This window comes from Mchenga conophoros, linkage group LG8 (assembly GCF_057382185.1).
Source record: "Mchenga conophoros isolate Kocher_MC1m ecotype Shallow Benthic linkage group LG8, M_conophoros_male_GT1.1, whole genome shotgun sequence".
Classification (NCBI taxonomy): Eukaryota; Metazoa; Chordata; class Actinopteri; order Cichliformes; family Cichlidae; genus Mchenga; species Mchenga conophoros.
The window spans coordinates 21,137,409-21,160,368 of NC_140533.1; the positions used below are offsets into that span (position 1 = coordinate 21,137,409).

The 22,960-nt window shown below is 39.2% G+C and overlaps 1 protein-coding gene across 2 annotated transcripts in view; it reads left to right on the forward strand.

Annotated features, from left to right (window-relative positions):
- Nucleotides 1–22,960, forward strand: part of dock1 (dedicator of cytokinesis 1) — a 196,043-nt gene that overhangs the window by 154,685 nt on the left and 18,398 nt on the right. For both annotated transcript variants that reach the window (XM_085284890.1, XM_085284891.1), the window contains exons 32-43: nt 3,214–3,272; nt 3,914–4,062; nt 5,822–5,907; nt 6,187–6,343; nt 7,023–7,063; nt 7,419–7,509; nt 10,098–10,217; nt 11,403–11,492; nt 12,221–12,325; nt 17,704–17,845; nt 18,913–18,994; nt 20,930–21,014. In XM_085284890.1, coding sequence (XP_085141016.1) covers nt 3,214–3,272; nt 3,914–4,062; nt 5,822–5,907; nt 6,187–6,343; nt 7,023–7,063; nt 7,419–7,509; nt 10,098–10,217; nt 11,403–11,492; nt 12,221–12,325; nt 17,704–17,845; nt 18,913–18,994; nt 20,930–21,014 — 1,207 coding nt within the window. The remainder of the gene's footprint in view (nt 1–3,213; nt 3,273–3,913; nt 4,063–5,821; nt 5,908–6,186; nt 6,344–7,022; nt 7,064–7,418; nt 7,510–10,097; nt 10,218–11,402; nt 11,493–12,220; nt 12,326–17,703; nt 17,846–18,912; nt 18,995–20,929; nt 21,015–22,960) is intronic.

Sequence of the window (22,960 nt, forward strand, 5' to 3'; positions counted from 1 at the left end):
GCAACTTGTCAGTCACAGACTTAAAACTACAAAATAAAAGCATAAACACATCAGAATAAATATTTACATAGTAAAAAGTGATAAATAAAGCAAGATTTGCGGTGATTTTCTAACAAATTTGCATACATTCTGACTTAACTGATAAAACCTCACAACTATAATAGAATCCTTTGGCAGAGAAAAATAATATTTAAGTTTTCTGTACAATAAAATATTGTTATTGACATTTTTTTAAACAATTTGCCACAATAAAACAGGGTGTTAATTATTTGTCTGACCTTAAAAATCCATTATAATCCTTGTTGATATTTGTTTATGTCTTAATAATGGCTATAATTGGCAGAAACTGTGCAATTAATTTTAACCATCATTTCCCCTTTACTTTGAAATATATGCACTTATGCAGAGAACATGGAGACACAGACACATGTACTCATAAATGAGCATGCAGCAATGTCATTGTCATAATAGCCACTTTTGAGTGATGAGGAGAAGGAGCATCGTATTGACAGGTTTTGTGAATATCTCACACTTCCTTTGCTTCAAGCTTTGATCACAGCTGAGCAGCCCTTATAGGGCTCTGCTTGTCAATCTGTTTTCTCTGTATTTTAGTCACAACCTCTACTGTTTTGTTTTTTTTCTTCTCTGCCTTGATGTTTGCCCTCTGACCCAATTACATTACACAACACAAACTACAAGGAGCCCCCAGTCACACACTACTGTCTCTCTCCAAATGTTTTATTCTTAGTTAACCTCTCCTACAGGTTTCTGCCCCTGGCTGACAGGTATATGTTGTAGGGTCTGACAGCTGACAGTCATAGCTGCCTGTCCGCTGCCTACAGGAGTGTGACAGAACAGCACCGTACATCTGTCTCAGCCGCAATGAGGACACGCTGCCTTCTGCACAGTCATCTGAACGCCCATATGTGGGAACAGAAACGCACTTCCTACGACTGATTCATGCAAGCCGTGAGCCGTCATACTCGCAGATATACACAGGACTATATTTCAGCCCCAACAAGATGCAAAAACAGTCAAACATGTAATACCTGATACATAAAAATGCAAATTGATTTATTTTTATAACTTTGCCAAAAACTGTGAGGATTAATCCTCGGGCTCTACCATTTAACAAATAAGTATGGTAAATTGTTTTGACCCAAACCAGTGTGTAAAGAGGTGATGCAGCTGCTTTTTCAGGATTCTGTCAAAATACATTAGTGTGTACGGTTGGAAATTCAAAGGCTGTTTGGCAGTGAATATGTAGGCTTACATCAAGTCAGCAAATAGTGGCAAGCTCCAGATGGTTTTCTTTTTGCTAGCTGTGGTTGATCCAAAATGCACAGAAAAGCTGGAGGTCTGAAACAAAAAGTTTGTCCAAAGTCTGCTACTGCCACATCTACTACATCTAATAAAGATATATATTTAATATAAGAAAGAATCAGCAGTAAGTCAAATGTACATGTCACTGGGCTATGGGAGGAAGCTGGAGTAGCCACAGGAACCATTTACATGCACAGAGAACATGCAAACTCCACTTAGATGGAACCCATATTCTACTTAGGCAAGGAGGGGTTTTGAGTTTATTTGAGACCTTTCAGCTATTTTTCAAATCTCACAATCTTGTTTCAGTCACGTCAATATATTTTTTTTCTGTTTTATCCACATTCCCCAGGAGATCTGTAATTATCTGCAAGTGCTGTTTGACAATTAAATCTCGATTCTTGCTTAAATATAACACCCCCCAAAAAACAAAACAAAAACAAAACATGGCAGCGCAGCACAGGTTTTCATACCAACAATCAGAGCAGGGGTCAACCACGCAGGATTGTTAAGCAGACACTATGATGGTTTAGCATTGCATCCAAACAGAGCCGCGGTATATTAGTTACTTGTGTTGGTCTGAACGTTGTAGGGATGTCACCAGAATCCGTACTTAAGGTACCTTTTGATACCAAATTTGTGAAAATGCTGCAGGCCTTTTTTTTTTTTTTTTTTAAACCAGTTTCAGGATTGGCTTATTCTCCTATGAAATGTTCAGTCTGTCAAAGGAGCAAGAGCCATTCAGTTTGATTCAGGTGATCGGATTCAGAATACCCTTTCTGCCCTTCTGCCTGCTGTTTCCACTCTTGTTAGCGTCTCCATCATTCACGCTTTGTCTTTTCCTCTCTGTCCTTTTTACTTTACTATATGTCCTTTCTGTGACCTAAGGACAGTACGATAGGCAGCGAAGACGGGCACCAAACTGCCATGAAGATTGGTTCATGACCCAGACGTGGCAGAGCTGATCAGCTTATAAGCCCACAATACGCACAAGCTAGACAAAGAGTCAGGGCAAGAGCTCTCCTTCTAGCTTCTTCTGCAAATCTTTATTTTATGTAAGGGCTCTTGACACACAAAGTCGACCTAAAAATACTAGCACCAACAAAGATTGTTTGATCAAACACTTTCCCTTGTGTCATCATCCTTGGATTTTTTTTCCCCGTCTTCAAATATGTACAGAGAGCAGAAGACAGACTAACTTACTGTCAGCTTCTGTGTATGTTGCGAACTTGCATGGAAACATCTCATTAGGGTGTGTTTGTATTTCAAAGAACATTGTGGAACAACAAAACTAAACTAACTCACCATGATCCCAGATCAATGAATCTGTGTCATTATGAATTTTATTATGACAGTCTAATTTTATGCTTTTGAAGCGATTATCATTCAGACATAGATGAGAGAGATTGATTTATTCAGCTCCCTGCAGGAAGAGAGTGGGAAACTATTTACTATATATTTCAGATAAATTTATTTTGTGTTAAGCTAGGTCACTGCATAAACTATATGGACCTCGATCAGACCGAAAAGCCCTCATCAGGGCTATGAAGTACTTTTTTAACTTTGTCACAGCTGATGTTGAAAACTGTGACCTGGACACTTTAAAGAAGGCCTGTTTACTTCTGATTTTACTTTATTCACTTCTCCTTCATGATCTTTCTCTCAATTCAGTTCACATTTTCATACTACGGCAAACACTGACTTTGACTCAGGCGCAGGACGGCACAGATGAAACAGGACAGCTATTTAAATTTGGAGTATATTGCATTTTTTAGGCAGTTGAAATAGTCATAAAGAACTGTTTGTGTTTATACTGCGTATATCGAGTTTCTCATCTTCTGTGGATATTACAACAGCCAATGTGACATTTATACCTTGTTTGTGTTTCAGGTACCAGGACATGAGAAGACAGATTGGCTTTGAAATCAGGGATATGTGGTACAATCTAGGTAACTAAGCTCATTCCATGTGTCGCTATCGATGTTTCACTTTCAACTGATAAAATCCCTTTTATGCATGAATTTACTTGTTGAAGCAGTGTTTTCTCAGTTTATCTTTATTATTATCTGCCAACCAAGTAACATATCAATCCTGCAAGGTATATGTTAACAGTCGTGTGTTAATTAGTGTTATTTTGTGCAGTAAGAGAGAGACACGGCAGTCAGATCTCGGTGGAGTGAGATTGTTGTATACAGGGATTGGAGTGTTAAGATTTTGGCATTCATGTCTACCGTTTCATTGCAACCCACACCATCTGATCCTCTAATTAGAGCTTTCCACTAGATTAGATTGATTCATTTTCTGGCCTTATTATACCCATTGCTTTTTTTTTTTTAACCAAGGTGTTTGGTTTTCACTTATTTACTGCTTGACTGATGTGATGAGAGGAGATTTGCTAAACATCAGAAGACACATTTCCTTATTGTTTGAAACTGCAACTGTTAAATCTGGATTAAGGATTATCTATGCCTTGTTACCTCACTTATGCTATTTGTTCTGTCAAATTTAAATTCTGCAAATGAGCTGTGCAGTTAGGTTGCACTTACATGTTCTGTTCTCTCTCTCTTTTTTTTTTTTTTTCATCTCAAAGGGCCCCACAAGATAAAATTCATTCCGGAGATGGTGGGTCCTATCCTGGAGATGACACTAGTTCCTGAGATCGAGCTGCGAAAGGCCACCATCCCCATCTTCTTTGACATGATGCAATGCGAGTTCCACTTCACAATGCATTTCCAACGGGTGTGTCATTTAAAACATGAACTACAGCTCATCTTTACTTAAAAAAAAAAGATTATATGTAAGATGAAAATGAATATACATGTTCATTGGCCAATTTATTAAGTACATCTTTCTACTACCTAGTTGGACCTGTCGTCTTAAGCCTCCAGATTAAAGATGCTGGAAACGTTCTTTAAAGATTTGTTCTTTAAACGGCATTTTCACCCAGAGAAGTGGCACTCACTGGCAATTTTGAAATACCCTAGAGATGGTCTTGACTGTGTCTACAGTCCTAAATGCATGGAGTTATTGCCAGCTGTTGCAACTGGCTGATTACATATTTGCATCAACAATCATTTGAACAGGTGTCCCTAATAACTTGGCCCGTGAGTGTGTATATGCAGTGCATAGTGCGTATAATCAGCTATGTCATAGAAGACACCTACACATGTATATATGGGAAAAAGAAACTTTTTATTTTTATTTTTTTAATTATCGCGCCTATTGATGTTGGCTTTCTTTCTTATTTTTAGTACATATTACAAGATATTTTCTGGATGCTCTTAGTTTTTCATCTTTTACTAATATTAATATTGTAGATGATAAAATCTTCAAATTCATTGGACAGGTACATGAAGAAATATTATTTTAATTTATGAAGTATTCACTCACTGGTGCACACCTCCCAACTTTAGTTCGGAAAGATGTAACTGAGTTTCTTGCTTATTGGAAACAAGGTTTTAGATGAAGCGAAACAATAAAGGAATACAAAGGTAGAACACAAGTAAGGAAGAAGTTTTGTAGCCCACAGCTTACTTGTAATTCTGCAAATCTCATTTTGTTGTGCTGCGATTATCAACAGCCATGGTAAGTGGAACTTAATGGTATGCCTCGTTACAATCCAAAATTAAGCCTTTCTGCATGAGGAAATCCATTTGGTTACAGCTGTTCTGTCATAAAATTTCACAGGCTGTTTTCAGCTTTGGGATGTTTTCTGAGAGCTGCCGAAATACGTGATGTGTACTTCACTTCTATCATAGTAAAGAAACACAGCACTTTCCAAATGTCTCTTTGCTCGCCATTGTAGTCTTGTGAAAACCAAAGCACTCCAATATCATTTTTACTGGTTGCACAGCCGTGTCCTTTTATAGTGAAAGTGTGCAAAGCTTTTATATCTTCTGTCTGGATCAGGATCATTTTGGGCGATTGCTACTTTCCTATCATTTTCAATGAATTGTGATCAGTAACGTTTTGATTACAATTGTGAGAACTAGTATATTTCCTGTACTAGTTCTCTCTCTTTCTCTGTGTGTTATAAGTCCTTGGCTTTCCAGAAAACAGCATTCATATCTTTTTCTACTTTGCTGCACTTTTTTTTTTTCCTTTACTCGTGTCCAAGACACACGTAAATCAAAAAGTCAGTGAAAAAAGGTTTGTTTCAGCACAATGAAATTCACTTTTTTATACAGCTGCTACATACAAATATTGGAAAAATAGATCCATGCATCACTGTCAGCAGATACAACAACTAAAGAGCAAAAAGTACAGGCAAGGTGTCTCATGATGCAACTTTCAGTTGTGTCCTAATAGAATTTCAACAGATAAAGAAAATCGGAACCGGCTCACAGCCAGTTCTGTTGCAAATAAGGGCCGATTTAAGTTGAAGCGTAAACCCTCACAGCTGGGTTTGTTGGAGAGAGAGAGAGCAACAGGGAGATGGCGTTAATGAATTGAAAAATTAGCTACACTGATTATTTACGCCTGCTCTGTCTAATTGCAGTTTGAGAACGAGATCATCACCAAGCTGGATCACGAGGTGGAAGGGGGCCGCGGAGACGAGCAGTACAAAGTTCTCTTTCAGAAAATGTAAGTGCTGATTAATGGGCAGGATTATGCTTGAGCCTCTCGCAAGTTAGATAATGCTAATTGCAACATAGCACTTCTCAAAATAATCACAGTGTGCTGATGATCACAGGACTTGCCATTGCAGCTTGCCTGCATAATGTCTGCTTTCGGAGCAGATGCTAACTCTGTTTTAATGTGTAAAATAGACAGCTTCAAAGACCAGCTGTCAAAGACCATCTTAATACATACTTCACATTTGTTTCTCTGTGTCCCCATCCAACCTCATGACACAAACACCAGCTTACTGGAGCATTGCAGGAAGCACAAGTACTTGGCCAGGACGGGTGAGAATTTCGTCACTCTGGTGGTGCGTCTGCTGGAGAGGCTGCTGGACTACAGGACCATCATGCATGACGAGAACAAGGAGAACCGCATGAGCTGCACTGTCAACGTGCTTGTAAGATCTCTGCTTTCAATCCTGAATGCGCATAAGCCGAGTGCTGGTGATACATGCATAATTAGATTTGAACCCCCTGCGTGAAATGATACACATGAAATGTATAAATAACAATACAGGTAATTGTTTGTGTTATCAGCGCCTGGTTGTCTGTCATAGGTTATTGTTGCCGGTAAAAAACACCGTAATGATGTAGAATTACATACAGACGGCAGTAGCAGGCATCTCGACATGTCAGTGCATTAAAATGTTATCCCTGAGCTGTTCATCTAAACCACCCTGTTCTTTAAAGTGACATTTCATCTGGAAGCACCAAAATGTCACTTTTAGCTCACATGACTAGGCATATTGAAAAGACTACAGACATATGGCCTATATTTCATATTTTATCTGAGCGAGTCTGCACTTTAAATAACTTTGGTTTCACTGAGAATGTGACAGTGAATACGACAGTGCCAGTCAGTGTACTAGGTGCTTGGATGTGTGCCCGCTACAAGCCCTGATACTGTTGGGGTTTTTTTTTTTTTTTGGGGGGGGTTGTTTTGTTTTTTTAATTTTTAAAATAATCCACCAGTAACTTCTTTTTAGATAGTTAAACAGAATGCAACCATAGTTCTCAGTGGAAATCTGCTATGTCTTTTAAGCCCGTTTTAATGCTTTGTCTTTCTCCACAATGTAGAACTTTTACAAGGAAATAGACAGAGAGGAAATGTACATCAGGTAAGCTTCTGCGTGTTAACCATTTGTTATATTTGAAGCGTTTTTGTCCCTGTGAGGCATTTTAAACACTACAACATAGATGTAATAAGGAGTCTTAGTTGAGCTACATTTTTGCCTCCCAAAGATTAAATAAAGTAGGTCTCCAGAGACCCAGAATAAAATATTTGATTTTGATAAAATATGTTTCCCAGTCTGCAATCTTACCTGTCAGTTTTCCATCTATTTTTCAAGCGGTATTTGAACTAGAAGAGCCTGTTAAGACACATCCGTCTGGCAGAGTTAACCCTCTGTCTGTTAAAGTGTGAAAAACCCCCCCCTGTCATGACCCATAAATCATTGCTTTTTTCACTGCCAGGTACCTTTACAAGCTGTGTGACCTCCATAAAGAGTGCGACAACTACACTGAGGCTGCTTATACTCTGCTTCTGCACGCAAAACTGCTTAAGGTACCCATGCACAAGGCCAACAAAAAATAAATGTTAACGTGCATTCTCTAAAATATCTGAAGCTGCACACAGAAACACTGAACCACTCTTAAGCTGCTGTCAGGCAGATGTTAAACGTAGGGTTAACGTGTCAAGCAAATGACTTGATTGGGCTGTATCCCTTTAATTCCAATGTGGCACATGCGACACCTTTTAAGGAGGCAAATTTGCACAGCAGCCTTTTATTTGCACAGCCAGTGCAAGTCACAGCTAGTATCTGATCTTTAATTGAAAAGAAAAACCTGCTCATGTTCTAAAACAGAGACAAAGGTAGCTTCAACCACCCTGGATACTTGAAGATGAATGTGTACTTTGGCGCTCATCATCACCTCAAGCATCAGTGCAAGGCATCCCTACTTAAAGGTGCAAAAAGGGCATCTTTCTGACACAACTTAAATTGAGCACATAAATATTTATAGATTATCAAGAAGCATTTCTTTTATGTTAGTACCTTTTTGTTAGTAGTCATGCTCATAGCCTTGAAAGTTTCTATCTCCTGCCAAAAATACACCGCATCCACTTGCAAAACTCCTCATACAAAGAACTGCAGCGTCTATTCCCAGCTGGGGTTTGGTACACCCTAAATTTGAAGTTGTTCCTCTCTGCCTTTTATCCAAAATGGATGCATCCAACATCTCATCTGTTTTTGCATAAATAGCTGGCTGCTTCAGTCTTTGTGCAGGTCTCGTCAGGGAAGAGGAGGCTGTGACTAAATCACATTTTCCTCACTCGGGAGTCACAGTAGCATCTGTAGCATGAGTTCTATGTTTTATTATTATTATTGTTATGATTCTGCTCATCTACAAGTGACTGATCTTTATTCACGTCGAGGCCTGTGTAGACAAGAATGAATGAGAGGGAATGCCATCCATCCATCCATTTTCTTAACCCCTTATCCCATTTGTAATTGTCTGGAAGAGGGAAGTCTATTCAATTTGTCATAGAGTGAGAGGCAAGGTACACCCTAGACAGGTCAACAGTCCATCGCAGGGCTAACACAACCATTCGCACACATCGATTCAGCAATTATCCTACCATGCACAGTTTTGGACTTCACGAGGAAGCTGGAGTACCTGGATGGAACCTTAACACGCAGAGGGAGAACTACAAAATTCCAGAGAAGGAATGATTTATATATAATTCTGTATCCTCCAGCATTTATAGAGTAAGACTGGCTATAATTAGTGTCCCAGTAGAGTACCTGCAGCAGTGTAATAACATTGATGAATTCACAACATTTTCTTCATAGTCAGAGATGTATCAGCACTTGGGTTTTGTCGATACGGGGTCACTGCTCGTCCATGAATTACCAGAGATCCTTTTTAACATATAAATGCAGTCCAGCACTAAAGGATCAATAACGTAAGCCAAGTCTTCCCAGAATCCTTCCTTATACCACAGCAACGTGGTGCAATTTATTTTTCACCCATTGTCCGTGAAGGCTATGCAAATATTGAAGCTTTGCTATTCAAATGTGGCTATCACAATAACGGAAGAAAAAAAAACCTGGTCAGAGATCTTAACTCTTCAGGTTACTCACAACACCATAGAAACCAATTAAAATTGGCCAGTAATGAATCAGCCCTGACAGAATCATAGGATTACGCTTGCTGTACACAGAGGCCAATCAGATTGTCTGTCTTTCTGCCAAGATGCTATAGGCTGTCAGAAACCTTATTAGTCTCTATAGTGTGTCAACAATAAGAACAAAAGATTCTTTCATTGTTTAAAAATGAAAAAGCTTTTCTACTAAACAAGATTAAGTAAGTGTGTGACTCAGTTGTATCTAGTGTTTACACTGGTAGTAAAAGCCCAGCTTCTCTCTACCCTTGGAAGCTCCTGGTGCACTAATCTGTAGATTCTCATTCTAAATGCTTTTTATGGGGGGGGGGGGGGGGGTTGATATGCTTTTTCTCATCTAGGTTTTAGATATTGAGGTCAGCATATGTTCAAGTTGAACCTATGAGGCAAAAGCTCAGGCTTCTAAGAACTCTGTTTCAGACACACGCTGTTGTGCTGAACATCTCTAACATGGTTCTGCCAGTGAGCACAGCTCCCCCTCCCACATCATGTTCAAAAGTTCTGTTGGTGAGGTACAACTACTCAGAAGACATTTGGCTTCAATGCAGAAGGAAAAGCACTAAAACGGCTGCAGCTAAGGGGCAGCACCGAGGCCCAGTATAAGATAGAGAGGGTTATTCTGAACTGCGAGTCATGCAACTCTGCTTCAGTTGCTTTGTGTGACTCAGTAAATATGGATCTCCGAATGTGCTTATAGTTCCCCTTTAACACTAAGCATTAGCCACAGGAATGCTACACTTTGCACTGATGCCATCAATGATTCATTCAGTATATACTGATATGGGTTTCTTGCAGAGTTGTTTCCATCTTGCATTGTCAAAGTACAGAGCAGCTTATAAAAAGGACCACACATCACTCTAACCCATTTACACTGGATATAAGTCAGCAATTGATTTCTTGTCACTTTTCCTTTTTACTCTGTATCGTATTGTACAGTGTTGACCCCAGTGCTAACGTGTTTTCTGTAGTGGTCAGATGAGGCATGTGCAGCCCACCTGACACAGAGAGACGGCTACCAGGCCACCACTCAAGGACAGCTTAAGGACCATCTCTACCAGGAGATTATTAATTACTTCGACAAGGGCAAGGTAAGGCATCCATACACAGTTACTCACACTCATAAGCATAAGTGGACATAATGATTTTTCCTCGACTCCTGAGATGCTATTTTTAGATGTTGTCGTCTCAGCTAAATAGCCTTCCTGGCTTGAAAAGGCAGGTTTTTAAGACTGAATGGAAGTTTAATGTGCTGTTTCTGCAGAACAGGCACTGATACAGTGATAATCCCCTGTTTTTAGTTTCTGCTCTTATGGATGAAGGCATGTATCCGAGCACACAATGTAGCTCTTACACGTTCCATTTAAAACCTCTTTTCTTTTATATTTCTCTTCACTGTTCCCTTTTCTCCTTTTCCCTCATAGCATGTCAGGGACTTGAATGCCATCTCGTCTGCCTTAGCCAGAAAAATCTTCCAGCTTCATAGGACCAGAGCTGCTGTGTTATTTTGGTGTATTGCCTGTTATTTGTTCCAAAGGAGAAAAGTGTTTTTCAACCTGCAAGCTAAGCCTGGAACTGAATCCGTAGGACTGAAGCCACAGCTTCTCAAAGATGATGTCCCAAAGCTTTGCATGTGTCATGAGTGTTGGGGTGCAGTCGCCACTTTTGGTTCTGCAGCCAGCTGTCACTCAGCAAGATGTGGCTAGGGAGACAACAGTTTGAAAGAGCTGTGGACAAACATGCGCATACAAACCCACCAGAGTGATCAGTAAGTGTTACAGTGGCTGTAAGAATACATCAGCACTCCAGAGAGAGTGGAGTTTAAACTGAGGACAGTACCATGGGTGTCAGATGTGTCATCTAGAAAGCAGTACCAGATGGTGTTGCCACCACCGCTCTCACTGATGGGAGGCTAATGTGAATAGCAGTCTGGACTTGGTCCACCTCCAGGCTGCCCTATATCAGTTCAGTCCAATCTAGTTTGTCAGGAACCCACTTAGAAGCTTTTCAACATGTTTGATTGGTTCACATGTACCTGTGACACAGTTCACTGTACTGAGTCAAGGAAACATGCATGATGACACATTTTCTGCTTCTAAGGACAGGTTCTGGATTTTCATTTCAGAGAAATGGGGGGGAAAGTGACAAGTTGAAGGGATTAATTTATTTTAGAAGGACCGTAATACCTTTGTCTGGGAAAGAGTAGCCGGTACCGAATGAATGCTTGATTTTTATTTATTTTATCTTATTTTTCTCACTATTTATGTATCATTTAGATGTGGGAGGAGGCAATCATTTTGGGAAAGGAGCTGGCTGAGCAGTACGAGAATGAAATGTTTGATTTTGAACAACTCAGTGCATCCTTGGTAAGTAATGTTATGTTGTTAGTTAGCTTTACTCTCAAGTTGCAAACTGCAACATTATTAGGAGATTATACTGACCTTATGCATATGCATGTTTAATGGATTTAATCAATTTTAGGGAAAGTGACAAAAAGATCAAAATGCCCTACAGAGTGCTTTTTAAAAAAAAACCATTTAAATCTGGAGCATCAGGAATGTTGATATTCAAGACCTGCAGCCCGTGTCTGGAAGTACAAAGACATGACAGCTACAGACAAGAAGGGGCACTAAAAACTTGGGTTAACCCTTTATTGCACAAGTATCATACAAACCCTTTGGAGTTATTTTGCAATTTTAGGTGGAAGATTATAAAATTATTCTGATGTTTAAAAAAGGAAGGGTTAATATTTTGGAAAGGCCAAACCTTTTATTTTCCTTTTGTGTTACCAATTTTTATAGCAAAGAAAGTTAAATATTCAAGTTTGAGATTTTGAATTCTTTTGGACTGATTGTCTAATAACTGTGCACACTGTGTATAATGACTATAGTTACTCATATATCACAGATACATACAGGTGATGTAAATATTACTGTAGTATGTCTAATTTGTAATCTCTTGAGACTAAAAAAGGATAAGGGAGAAATTTACCACTAGTTTGAGATAAAACACAACTGCATCTGTAAAATATGCAAGGAAAATGCATGTGCGTGCTGTCCCTGCGTCTAAAATTTATCTTTGATTCTCTCAACAGCGGAAACAGGCGCAGTTCTATGAGAATATAGTGAAGGTCATCCGGCCTAAACCAGACTACTTTGCTGTAGGCTATTATGGCACCGGGTTCCCCTCCTTCCTACGTGTGAGTATATACACTGACATACTCAAGGCGGATAAGCACAATGTGGGTGAGCCACTTGTCAAAAAAAGATGATCAATAGATTTAATAGATTTACCGGTGCCTGCTTGGTTCTCAGCCTCAGCATTCAATACATACGTGCTTCACACATATCTCTCCCATGAATATTGTTTTGTTGTGGCGAGGCTCACTTGTTCAAAGCCCCACCTAGTCTGGCTTTAACTTACTCACTCACTGAGACAAACTCTGAATCATAGGCAGCTGCTCCATGTGTGGGTTGCGGAGTAGATCAGAATTATGCGCTGAGTGGATCCCCTTCAGTGTGGGAAAATGGAACGTTTCTCTTGGAAAAAGGCAGACAGCTAAGAAAGATACAAAAGCAAGAATGAATGAATACATCAGTTTCTATCCCCCACTTCTAGCATGTGTGCCTCGCTTTCATTCACCATGTATCACTTTTCCTCAGTGTTAAGAGACCTGTGTAAGTCACTGTGAGCCGGTCCACTCAAAATCTTTGCCTGCATTTGCAGTTGCCAGGAGTAGTTGTAAAAACTGCAGAGCTTTGAAGAACAGCCAAAAAAAAATCTTGTCTGTAGTAAAAGACTGATCAGACGGCAAGCAAAGCACTTAAGTCCATTTGCCAAACTACAGCTGGACACCATTTTTCCAACAGCACGAGCATCACAGTGTCGGGAAGATGGTGTTCCGGTGAAGTTCCGCTCAAGGTGTCCCATCACCACCTGCACAACAAAACCATGTACCCAGCACAGAGTGAAAAAGGCTGTCTGGTCCCATTGTAAATTGCTTTCAGTTGCTGAATCACAGGTTACATTCCCCTTACGTTCAGCTCTAAGCTTGTTTAAGCAGATGGAGCTGCAAATGTTCTTTAAAGTGGTGGCACCACAATGAGAGACACTGATTTCTAAAATGACCACCAGAACTGAACACTGATTTTTCTGAGCAGATGGAAAATCCGCCGCCTATTTATAACATCTACCAAGTAAAGCAGGCTGCTTAACCTGAATTGATCTCTTTTTCCTCTGTAAATGTCCCGGCTGGCCTTGTGCCAATCTGATCACGGCATATCAGAGATTAAATACGTGTTTAATTGGTGTTTGATATCTCAGCACAGTGTCTGAGGTGCTGCTGGGTGCATATCTGCCCTCTATTTCATTTCACTTGCTCAATGATGTGTTTTGTCTTTTTTTTCTTCTTCTTCATTTTAAATGTAATCTATATTAGATCATTTTTTCTGTGTTGCTGTGTCACAGTAAGCTTAATGTTAGGCCTGAGATTTTTTTGTTTTTTTGCAAGAAGAAAAGTAACAGTGCTGATTAAATTTGCTTTTAATGTATGACCTGTTATGGCTGTTTTTCAGACTGTCATCTGGCATCTTACTGAAGGACATTTTATTGTACAATCAGCCACTAAATGGCCTAAAAGTCCTCGTGGAATAAGATGATATAAAACTCTAGTTTTAAGAACTGTGATCCCCGATCATACTCTTTTCATTCTATTATGAAGAACAGCCATTTCTCAAGGGCTTTGGCTACTTTCCGATCTCCGCAGCCCCCCCGTCTAACCCCTTTCATCTGGTAGGGCAGAAACTCCATTATAGACAGGGCAAGCTGCACTGGCCTAATCTAACAGGCTCTTTAAAGAACCTTTGAGGATAGCTTGGAGCTCTTATTTCTTTCTCTGTTTTATTCTTTTTTCATGTTTGCCCTTACCTGAAATAACCAGAGATGGTATAAAAACCAACACTTAATTTACATTTGTATTCTTCCATCTTTTAAAAAAAAAAAAAAAGGTGGAGCATTCTTTGTACTACATTAGATGCAAAAGAGTTTACAAGCTGGTCATGGTTACTAATCCACTGTCGTTAATTTTTTTTTACTTGTTAAACATCAAAAAGCCAAAGATTTATGACATTTTAAATGTTGTTATGGCGTTGACATTGTTCTCTTATAAGGGCCCATCCTGAAATACTTAATAATTATATTAAAGGATTTCTGTGTAGGTATATTGGAAATTTGATGAGGTTTACTAATGGATAAATACAGTTATAGAAGAAGGCTTTCTCTATTGTTTGGCAAGATAGCTTCAAAATTATATCCCAATATGTTGAGGAAATGAGCAATAATGATTTTTATGTCAATATAGAAAAGAATACTGATCAAAAATAGATGAGTGCACCTTGCAGGCGAGAGCATTTATTAGTGCACACAAAATAAATGCAATTTTCTATCCGTCTTTCCCAATGAGCTACTGTCACTGATGACAGACTGCCTAATTTGAATTGTGAATCTAATACCATAAGGTGCCAGCAGCAGAAGCATTATAGTGCAAAAGTAGGGACATAATATATGGAGTGACACAACATAAGCCAAATGTAACCACAAAGTATTTTGTACCCAGAATGTTGTATTTTGGGTCAACTTTTTTAACTGTTTCCTTTGGGAACCCTGGGCAAGATACTAACCATGAGTTACTCTCCATTGGATCCATCGGAGTGTGATTGTTAGCCAGAAAGCACTTAAGCATAGAAAAATGTGATTGTACGAATAGGTGTGAATAGGTGAATAAGACATGTTGTGTAAAGCGCTTTGAGTGTTCACGTAGAGTACAAAACTCTCAAATGGAGCGCAGCTAGCAAGACTTGTTTACTCTTGGGTCATACACCACCAGCTGTTTGTATTCCTTCTTCCCCACTTAATAGCCTGGTTGCGGTAAAAGCAAAGCGGTAAAACAAGTTTGTTGTTTCCAAGCAACACTTTTTTGGATATATTTGGCAGAGTTGGATGTTGTTGAAGGAGCTGCTTTGTTAGGTATTAAATTGTCATCAGCAGCTGAGACTGCTTTCACTCTCAGACATGCCTGGGCTTGTCTCATTGGAGTTCTGGACAAGGAACACAAACATATGGTGTTGCTATATGAATGATGATATGACACTTTGTCATGTGATAATTCATACTGGTGTTAATGTTGGACAATATGATAAGGAGGACCCCAAATTATCAGTCACGCCTTGTATTGCTTTTTGTTGCAGCACTGCAGTGTCCTCAGGGGGAAAAAAAAAAATTCCTCGATGAAGACATTTCGTAACCTCCCTCCCACATACTAATTGATTTTATGCAAGAGTACATAATTCAACTGCTTATGATTTATTAGTTGTTAATATAGTTAGTAACTAAGGTGCTAGTGGTAAAAGGCTACAGATAACATTTTAAAACATCAGACTCGATTAGGTCATTGACTCCAGTTGCTGTGTGCTACAAAAGAATATCAGAGTGGTTTTAGATTGTTTTCATCAATAGGTCTATATTGTATAAATGGTTATATTATTGTACAAAAAGATCAAGACCAGAATATTTAACCAAAGTTGTCTTTTTAACCTTGAAAATTACTTTTCCAAAAAGCTTTGTATCATTTCATTTTTTTTGTTATATTTATTTTCTATATTAAAAAAACCTTACGGAGCAGTTTCAGCTTTCAAATGCTTATTCCTCTAACCATTGTTTCCCTCACTTATTTATTCCTTTCTCCTTTCTCTTCCCATCAGTCCTAAACTTTACTTAATCCCCGTATTAAGTTTCCTGTGACAGCTCAGCTTATAGAGTGGTTGAGGGTGTGAGAGTTGGTTTGAAATATGTATCCTAAGACTCCACATTCGGAGACACTCTGATATGAGCTGTCATGTTCTATCAGTCAAAATGTTCCTCAGACAGACTTCTGAGCACATTCAAGCAGCTGAAGGCACGTTCATGGCTCATGCATTTCTAGGAGCATTCCGTGCACTCTTCTCTTATAATTTATTTTTGTTTTGGATTAAAACAGATGACCTTTTCATCAGTTTATATGCCAATCTATGTAGTAGATTCAAAGGAACTATCCATCCATTTCCGTTGGCTTTTCTTTGTAAAGAGGGGTATGACACAAAGACCTTAAGACCTCAAATCCTGACAACATGAATTTTATTTAAAGTCCATGGCATTAAGTTATGTGACCTGTTGCTGTTTTGTCACTTGACCGTTGGAAATTGCTTTTTACCCACTAGCCAGAAAGAAAAGACCATTTTAGTATGACTCATTATCTCACTGAAAGTGGTTTTCTTTTCCAGAACTAGCCAGTGTGGGTTTGAGGGTAATGAAAAGGAGAATTATGACATTGAGATAACTGTTCACACGACCTGAATGCTCAACGAGCATAATGCGAATCTGCTGTCTTCTTATGAATAAGAAAACAATATGCAGTGCTGGAGAAAGACTAGCTGTCTTCGTCCAGATTTTAATCTGTCTTAGAGAAATGCAGACTCGTGACAAATTAAAGTAAAAAAAACAAAACAACTTGGATTGTCTTTGTAAAGTTTTTGTGCCCGAGGTGTTTATCATCCCTGCAATTCATCTCACTAATAAATGAAAAGTGCCTATGTATCACTGTGTGTATTCTTTGGCTTTTATGGATAGTCATTCACGAGGTTCGCTAATTTTTATTGTTCTTGAAGCCTAAGTAAGGGCAGTGTCAAGTTTTAAATCTTTGCTTTCTGCAGCATTCTGCTCAGAGGGGTTGCACATGCACAGTGAAACTGAGAGGATAAGGAAGAAACTAACGTGATAATTAAGACTCTCACGCAAGTCTGAAACAGAAATGTGCTCTGCCATCTGTGCATGAGAACAGATAGCACACATGTAGCTCTTGTGCCATGGCTTATGGGAGAGAAATTACTAGACTTATATTCCTATGTGTAACCCTTACTTGTAAACTGTCTGTCGTCTAATTTCCTTATTATGCTTATAAACTAAGTCATATTCAGCCTCATATCCAGTGCACCACGTCATGGTTTCCAGAAGACACTTAACTGCTGTAATGCAAAGATGACATGTCATGTTACTGCACTAATATCTGACGGGAAAATTCTCTGTGTCTGCCTTCAAAAACATTACAATGTTTCAACCACATTAGAGGTTATTGTTAGAAAGAGCCCACAGCAAAATGCATTTGTATGTCAGTTGGGTTAAACAGAAATACTCCTCAAGCAAGCCAACTCTGATCTTGGCTAGGATTCACTTAACCGAATCACTGAATCGGTTCCGAGAACTTTCTGTCACGTGCATTTCCAAATGTTTAAAATGGAGATTATGATGATGCATTTGAACCCAGCGACAGTACCAGGCAAAGTAGATTTGCAAATCAAAGTGCTTTTCTCATTTCGTCATGGTCTTGCATGCTCTTTGTGTACTATTAGTGTGTGTACTTTAAATATATATTCATATTCATAAAGTAGTGTACCTCATGCATATATATATTGCAAATGTAAATTCGAATTATGCATTCATGAAGATGTTTTTTACGATCTTAGTGTCTTCTTCTGTGTCCTTCAGAACAAAATGTTCATTTACCGCGGGAAGGAGTATGAGCGGCGAGAAGACTTCGAGGCACGTCTCCTGACACAGTTTCCCAATGCAGAGAAGATGAAGACAACGACACCACCCAGCGAAGACACAAAGTCTTCCTCTGGACAGTGTATCCTTAGCACATTTACTAAGCAAATCTTTATTTTACTTTTATTTTTTTTTAAACTTTAAGGCGTAATTTTCAAAAGGTTGTTTTTCTTTTTTTTTTAGTGCAGCCACCATATTAAATTATATCAGTGCACAGAATAAGAGTATATAATTTTTATTTTCCACAGAATGGCTACATACTTGCACAGGAAGAGGTTTCTTAGCTTTTAAGCAAAGTGAAGCACGGACATTCTGGCAGTTCATGACATCACCCCATTTAACGTGAATGACAAATTGGACTGAATCATGATGCAATTACAGTCATGTGAAAAGTAACATTTTCACATTATTTCATGCAGTGCAACTGTAGCTTGCCTTCACCAGTGTATGAATGTGAGTAAATTAATGCAATCCCCACAAACCTCAATAAGCCTAAGTAATGTTGTAAAGAAGAGTGGGACAAAATTCCACAACGGTCTGAGAGGCTGATGAAGTCAATACTTGAAGAAAACACTTCAAGTCCAGAAAAAAAAAATTTTTATGAAAAAAAATGTTATTGCTTTTAAAAGTGCTTTGGGTGTACTTGGCTTTTCACAGGGCTGCAGCGAAAACTGCTCTGAAAACTATCTTTTTCAGATGGCTGTATAGGTCAGTCCAGAAGGTTAATAATATTACTGTCATTACTATGTCATCTTTTTTTTCCAGTAGCAATACATTACAACAAATTGTCAAGCACAGTCAGCAGTTGCGACAGATTAGCTGACCTCAGTGCCAGATGAAAGCTCGGGGCATGTTGTTTAAACTGCATTAGCCTGCATACAGTTATAAGATGCTTTGTAAATCCACCTCCACCCCAGCTTCTCCATTTCGTATCATTTCTGACTTGATATACAGCATAGCGATTGCCATTGATGTGTGCTGTGTTCTGTGAGGGCGTTTCTTCCCGAAGTCCTAGAACAGAGCTAGACTGCAAAATGTAAATTACTGCAGTATTAACTATAAGGTTGAATCGCCACCAGCTTCTGAGTAACTTCTCTTCAGTGATGTGTGTACAACAGTTTCATTTATTCCTTGATGTTTCTGCTTAAGACATCCAGTGTTTTACCGTGAAGCCCATTCTCGACCTGCCTGCCAAGTTTCAAAACAAGTCTGTCTCTGAGCAAATACTCAGGTAATAACAAAGTCCCTGCTCTTCACTTCTTCACAGTTACAGTGGATAACTCAGAGTCACATAAGATTAATTTCAATCTGGCAAAGCCAAGTTTACTTGCCCCCAGTCATTCAAACGGGTCAGCGAGCTTGTGGTGACACACGAGTCCAAGTGCATTCGCATTTTCGTGTGGCGTTCTGACTTATGCTATGGAGAAAGGCGATTAAATCTTGATTTAAATGTGGGTCTCTGTAGAACAAACAGCGCTTGACCTTCTTGTCGTTCTAGTGGTTATTACCTTTCAGCAGCCATCTGCTGTTATCAACTGTGCCAAGTACAACATTGTTCCTCTGACATCATTAATACCATTGTGTGGCGCGTCAGGGCCACAGCAAACATTGGGCCCTCATGCTCCCCTTTGTACACATTCTGTACGCCAGCCATGTGCTGCATCGCTCAGCTGTGCAAATTCACTTAGGTATGCCATCCAACGCATCAATGGGCATAATTAAAAGAAGACATTTACATGGGAAAGCCTTTAGGCAAATATACCTGCGCAGTGATCTTATCAGAAGCCCAGTCAAGGCACTGGTCATATTCCCCTGCATTGATCTTTTCAGCACGCTGTTGTCTTGCTCGCTAAGTGTATCTGATCAGAATATGTAACTTTGTTAAATGGCCTAGATTAGACAGCCGTGTTTAGAGACTGACAGAGGATTGCTCCATATAAACTTTCCATGATGCGTTTTCAGCTAACTCTATAACTTCTTCAACTCTCGCAGTGCTGTTCTCTCTGTCCCCCTCTCTCCATTTTCTCTCATTTATTCCCTCATTCAGTGAAAAGATCAGTGGTGCATAGCAATGAGACTGAGCTGTTTGAGCCACAGGGTCACAGCAGCAGGCAAAGCATACCCCAATCTGACCTTGCTTTGCCAGACTATGCTACTCCATCAATTCTAGCCCGCCAGCTAAAGACATGTAAAAGGCGTAATTGGGGTAACGCGGCTGATTTTAAACTGCTTTAATAACCTGTTTATTAAAGCAGAAGTTCAGAGGCTTCATTTTTTACGTGAAGGCCGAACTTTTTCAGCTAACTTGGGAATAGGTCTTATGTTCATTAAACAGTGTGCTGCCCTTTGCGAGTAAGCATAGACGGGAACATCTGGTCCTCGGTATAACATAAAAGGCTCAAATGTTGGGGCACCTGAGTCCAGCTTTTCTGTGTAGTCACAAATGGGTTTTTTGTTTTTTTGTGGTCTGTTCATCAAAAAGATTATCAGTCCTTCACAGAAAAAGTTCAAGCATCCCATCTGCACACATTGATCGCCATTTCTTTAATCATTATAGGGTTGTGGCTCTGGATTGGCACTGATTCAGTTCATATTTTCTTTATAATTATTTGCTAATAAAGCCAGTTCGCACGCTTTGAACCATATGGTGTGGTTTTGGAAATGGGAAATGCAATATGGTGTACTAATTTTCCTAGGAGACTGTGATTATGTCTCTTTATGCCAATAAGTGAGACAGATGAAGGTGGGCCGAAGAAAGCAAGTAATGAGCCTGTGTAAGGGAAGCCATGTATCCACAGCCACTATGTAACACCATCATTTTCCTGCTGTGAAAAGTCTGTTAACCTGATTTGGCAAATTTCCTCCCTGTTAGTCATGTGCCCCTGTCAGGTGTGCTGCAGCTTATCTGCATGTCTGACATCTCAGGCTAACTTTAGGGCCTCCCAGTTATGTGTGGGAGCCGAAAATGAATTTATTTCCCACAATGAGGCCATATCTCGGATAGTCAAAAGCCAAATGCAAATCACAATAATTCCTGTCACAGCTGCCCTGGGAGGCGGTTTGTCCTGTGTTTGACCTGAAGCAAAGCAATCAACCTTTGAATCAAGCTGTGGATTGCCCATAACAGTTTTAATTTACTCAGGTACTGATTTTTCTCCCTCCCCAGCTTCTACACAGTAAATGAAGTCCATAAATTCCAGTATTCCAGGCCGGTGAGGAAGGGAGAGAAGGATCCCGACAATGAGTTTGCGGTAATTCCCGTCTTTTTCTGTTTGTTTACTGTTACTTAGTTTTTCCCCATTTATTTGGTTAACTTCAGACATAAAATTAACATAAAGACTGTGTTACTGGACTACAGTAGAACATGTGAGTCTACGTTTACAGGAGCGGTAGAAATGGTAGGTTTAAAAAATGTGTACCAACCAGTAACTGTTAAAGAATTCCAGTTATACTGACAAAGAAAGAAAAATCTTTTTTCTTTGTCATTTACACACATTCAGAGATGAAACACAGGAAAAAAATACAAGTAAATTTATGAAATAATTTCCCAGGAACAAATGACTCAGCTCCATTTGCAAGTTGCACACTTGCAAGATAATGTACTTAAGTAGGTTAAATTAGAGTAGGTAGGTTAGTAGCCTCCGAATCAAAAAGCTTGTCAGTGTTTTATGCTGAGATGTGGCAAGTGGAGTCGAGCTGAAAATGGATTTTCATTTTTGCCTGTTCTCATCAGGTTGCTGTTGTGTCACGGCCACCACCTTGAAATTTACTAGCGTAGGACTGAGAAATCTTTCAAGTTTATGATGCACGTATACTTACGTAGATATTTTCAGCACAGAAAATCAATAGCACCGCAGAACATAGAGCTAATTTACATAGGCAGAAGAATTTACACCGCAGAGGAGGGATAGACGGAGGATTTTATTCATCTTTGAACACAGGAGAAGGTGGTGCCAACAAGAGCATCCAAACAAAATAAAATCGCTGACAGTGATCTATCTCCAGTTTAGTAAATGCAACTATTACTGTCAAGTCGTTTTTTAGTTTATCTAGAGAGTTATTCTTTGTGCGCACTTAATAACCAGGTAGCAATAACAAGGACGACAAATTAAAGCCAGTCACGCTTTCCTCTGTGTTTACTGTGGCGTCACTTCAGCAGAACAGGGTGATGAATTTCACTCATCTTAGACTTGCTTCCCTTGTCAGACTGATTGGACTTTCTCTGTCCTGACAGAGCGATTATGGATATCTATTGCCTGACATATTGTGTCTGTCACATCTATTATGCATGTCAATAAACACAAATCCTTGTCATTTGCAGATGCTCCTGAGTGAGTAGTAAGTAGATTTTAAAGACAACGCAGTCTCTAAATATTTAAATAGAAGTATTAGTTTTCTTTTCAGATGTGTTGGTTGTTAAAAAGAGGCTGGAAACTACATTTGGAGCAGACCTCACTTGCAGGTGATCCCTGCCATGCAAGTTCTTTTTCTCAATGTGTACTGTTATTTGAGATTATAAATATTTGATGCTTTAGAAGCTATCCAATTTCATATCATATCCCATATTACAACTCCAATAACAAAAAAGTTGGGCTGATGTGTTTGTAAATAAATAACAGAATGCAGTGATTTGCAAATCGCACAAGCCCAAACCCAAGAGGCGGAGCTTCTCAGAAGTAAAGATGGGGAGAGGTTCACCAATCTGCAAAAAAACAAACACATCTACACATTTTTGAAAAACAGAATAATGCCCGTCAATGTAAAAATTGTGAAAAATTGAAATATCTCATTATCTGTAGTACATAATATCATCAAAAGATAGAGGAAAAAGTGGACAAATCTCTGGGACAAATGACAAGACTGAACATCACTATTGGATGTCTGATTTTCAAGCTCTCAGGTGCATTTAAAACAGGCACGATTCTCAGTTGAAAGGCCTGCATTAGTGGTTTGCATTGGTGCTTTTGTAGACCACGGTCAGTGCAGAAAGGTAACTGCAAGTCTTTTTCAGGGACGGGCTTGCATATTTCAGTAAGACAATACTGCATCTGTTGCAATAGTGTTGCTTTGTAGTGGAAAAGCCTTGAACCTTTGCCAGCTGAAGACATTTGGTGCATCATGAAAGGAAAATTACGACAGAGGAAACCCAGTACTGCTGAGCAGCTAGAATCCATATCGGACCGGAACATTCTTCTCC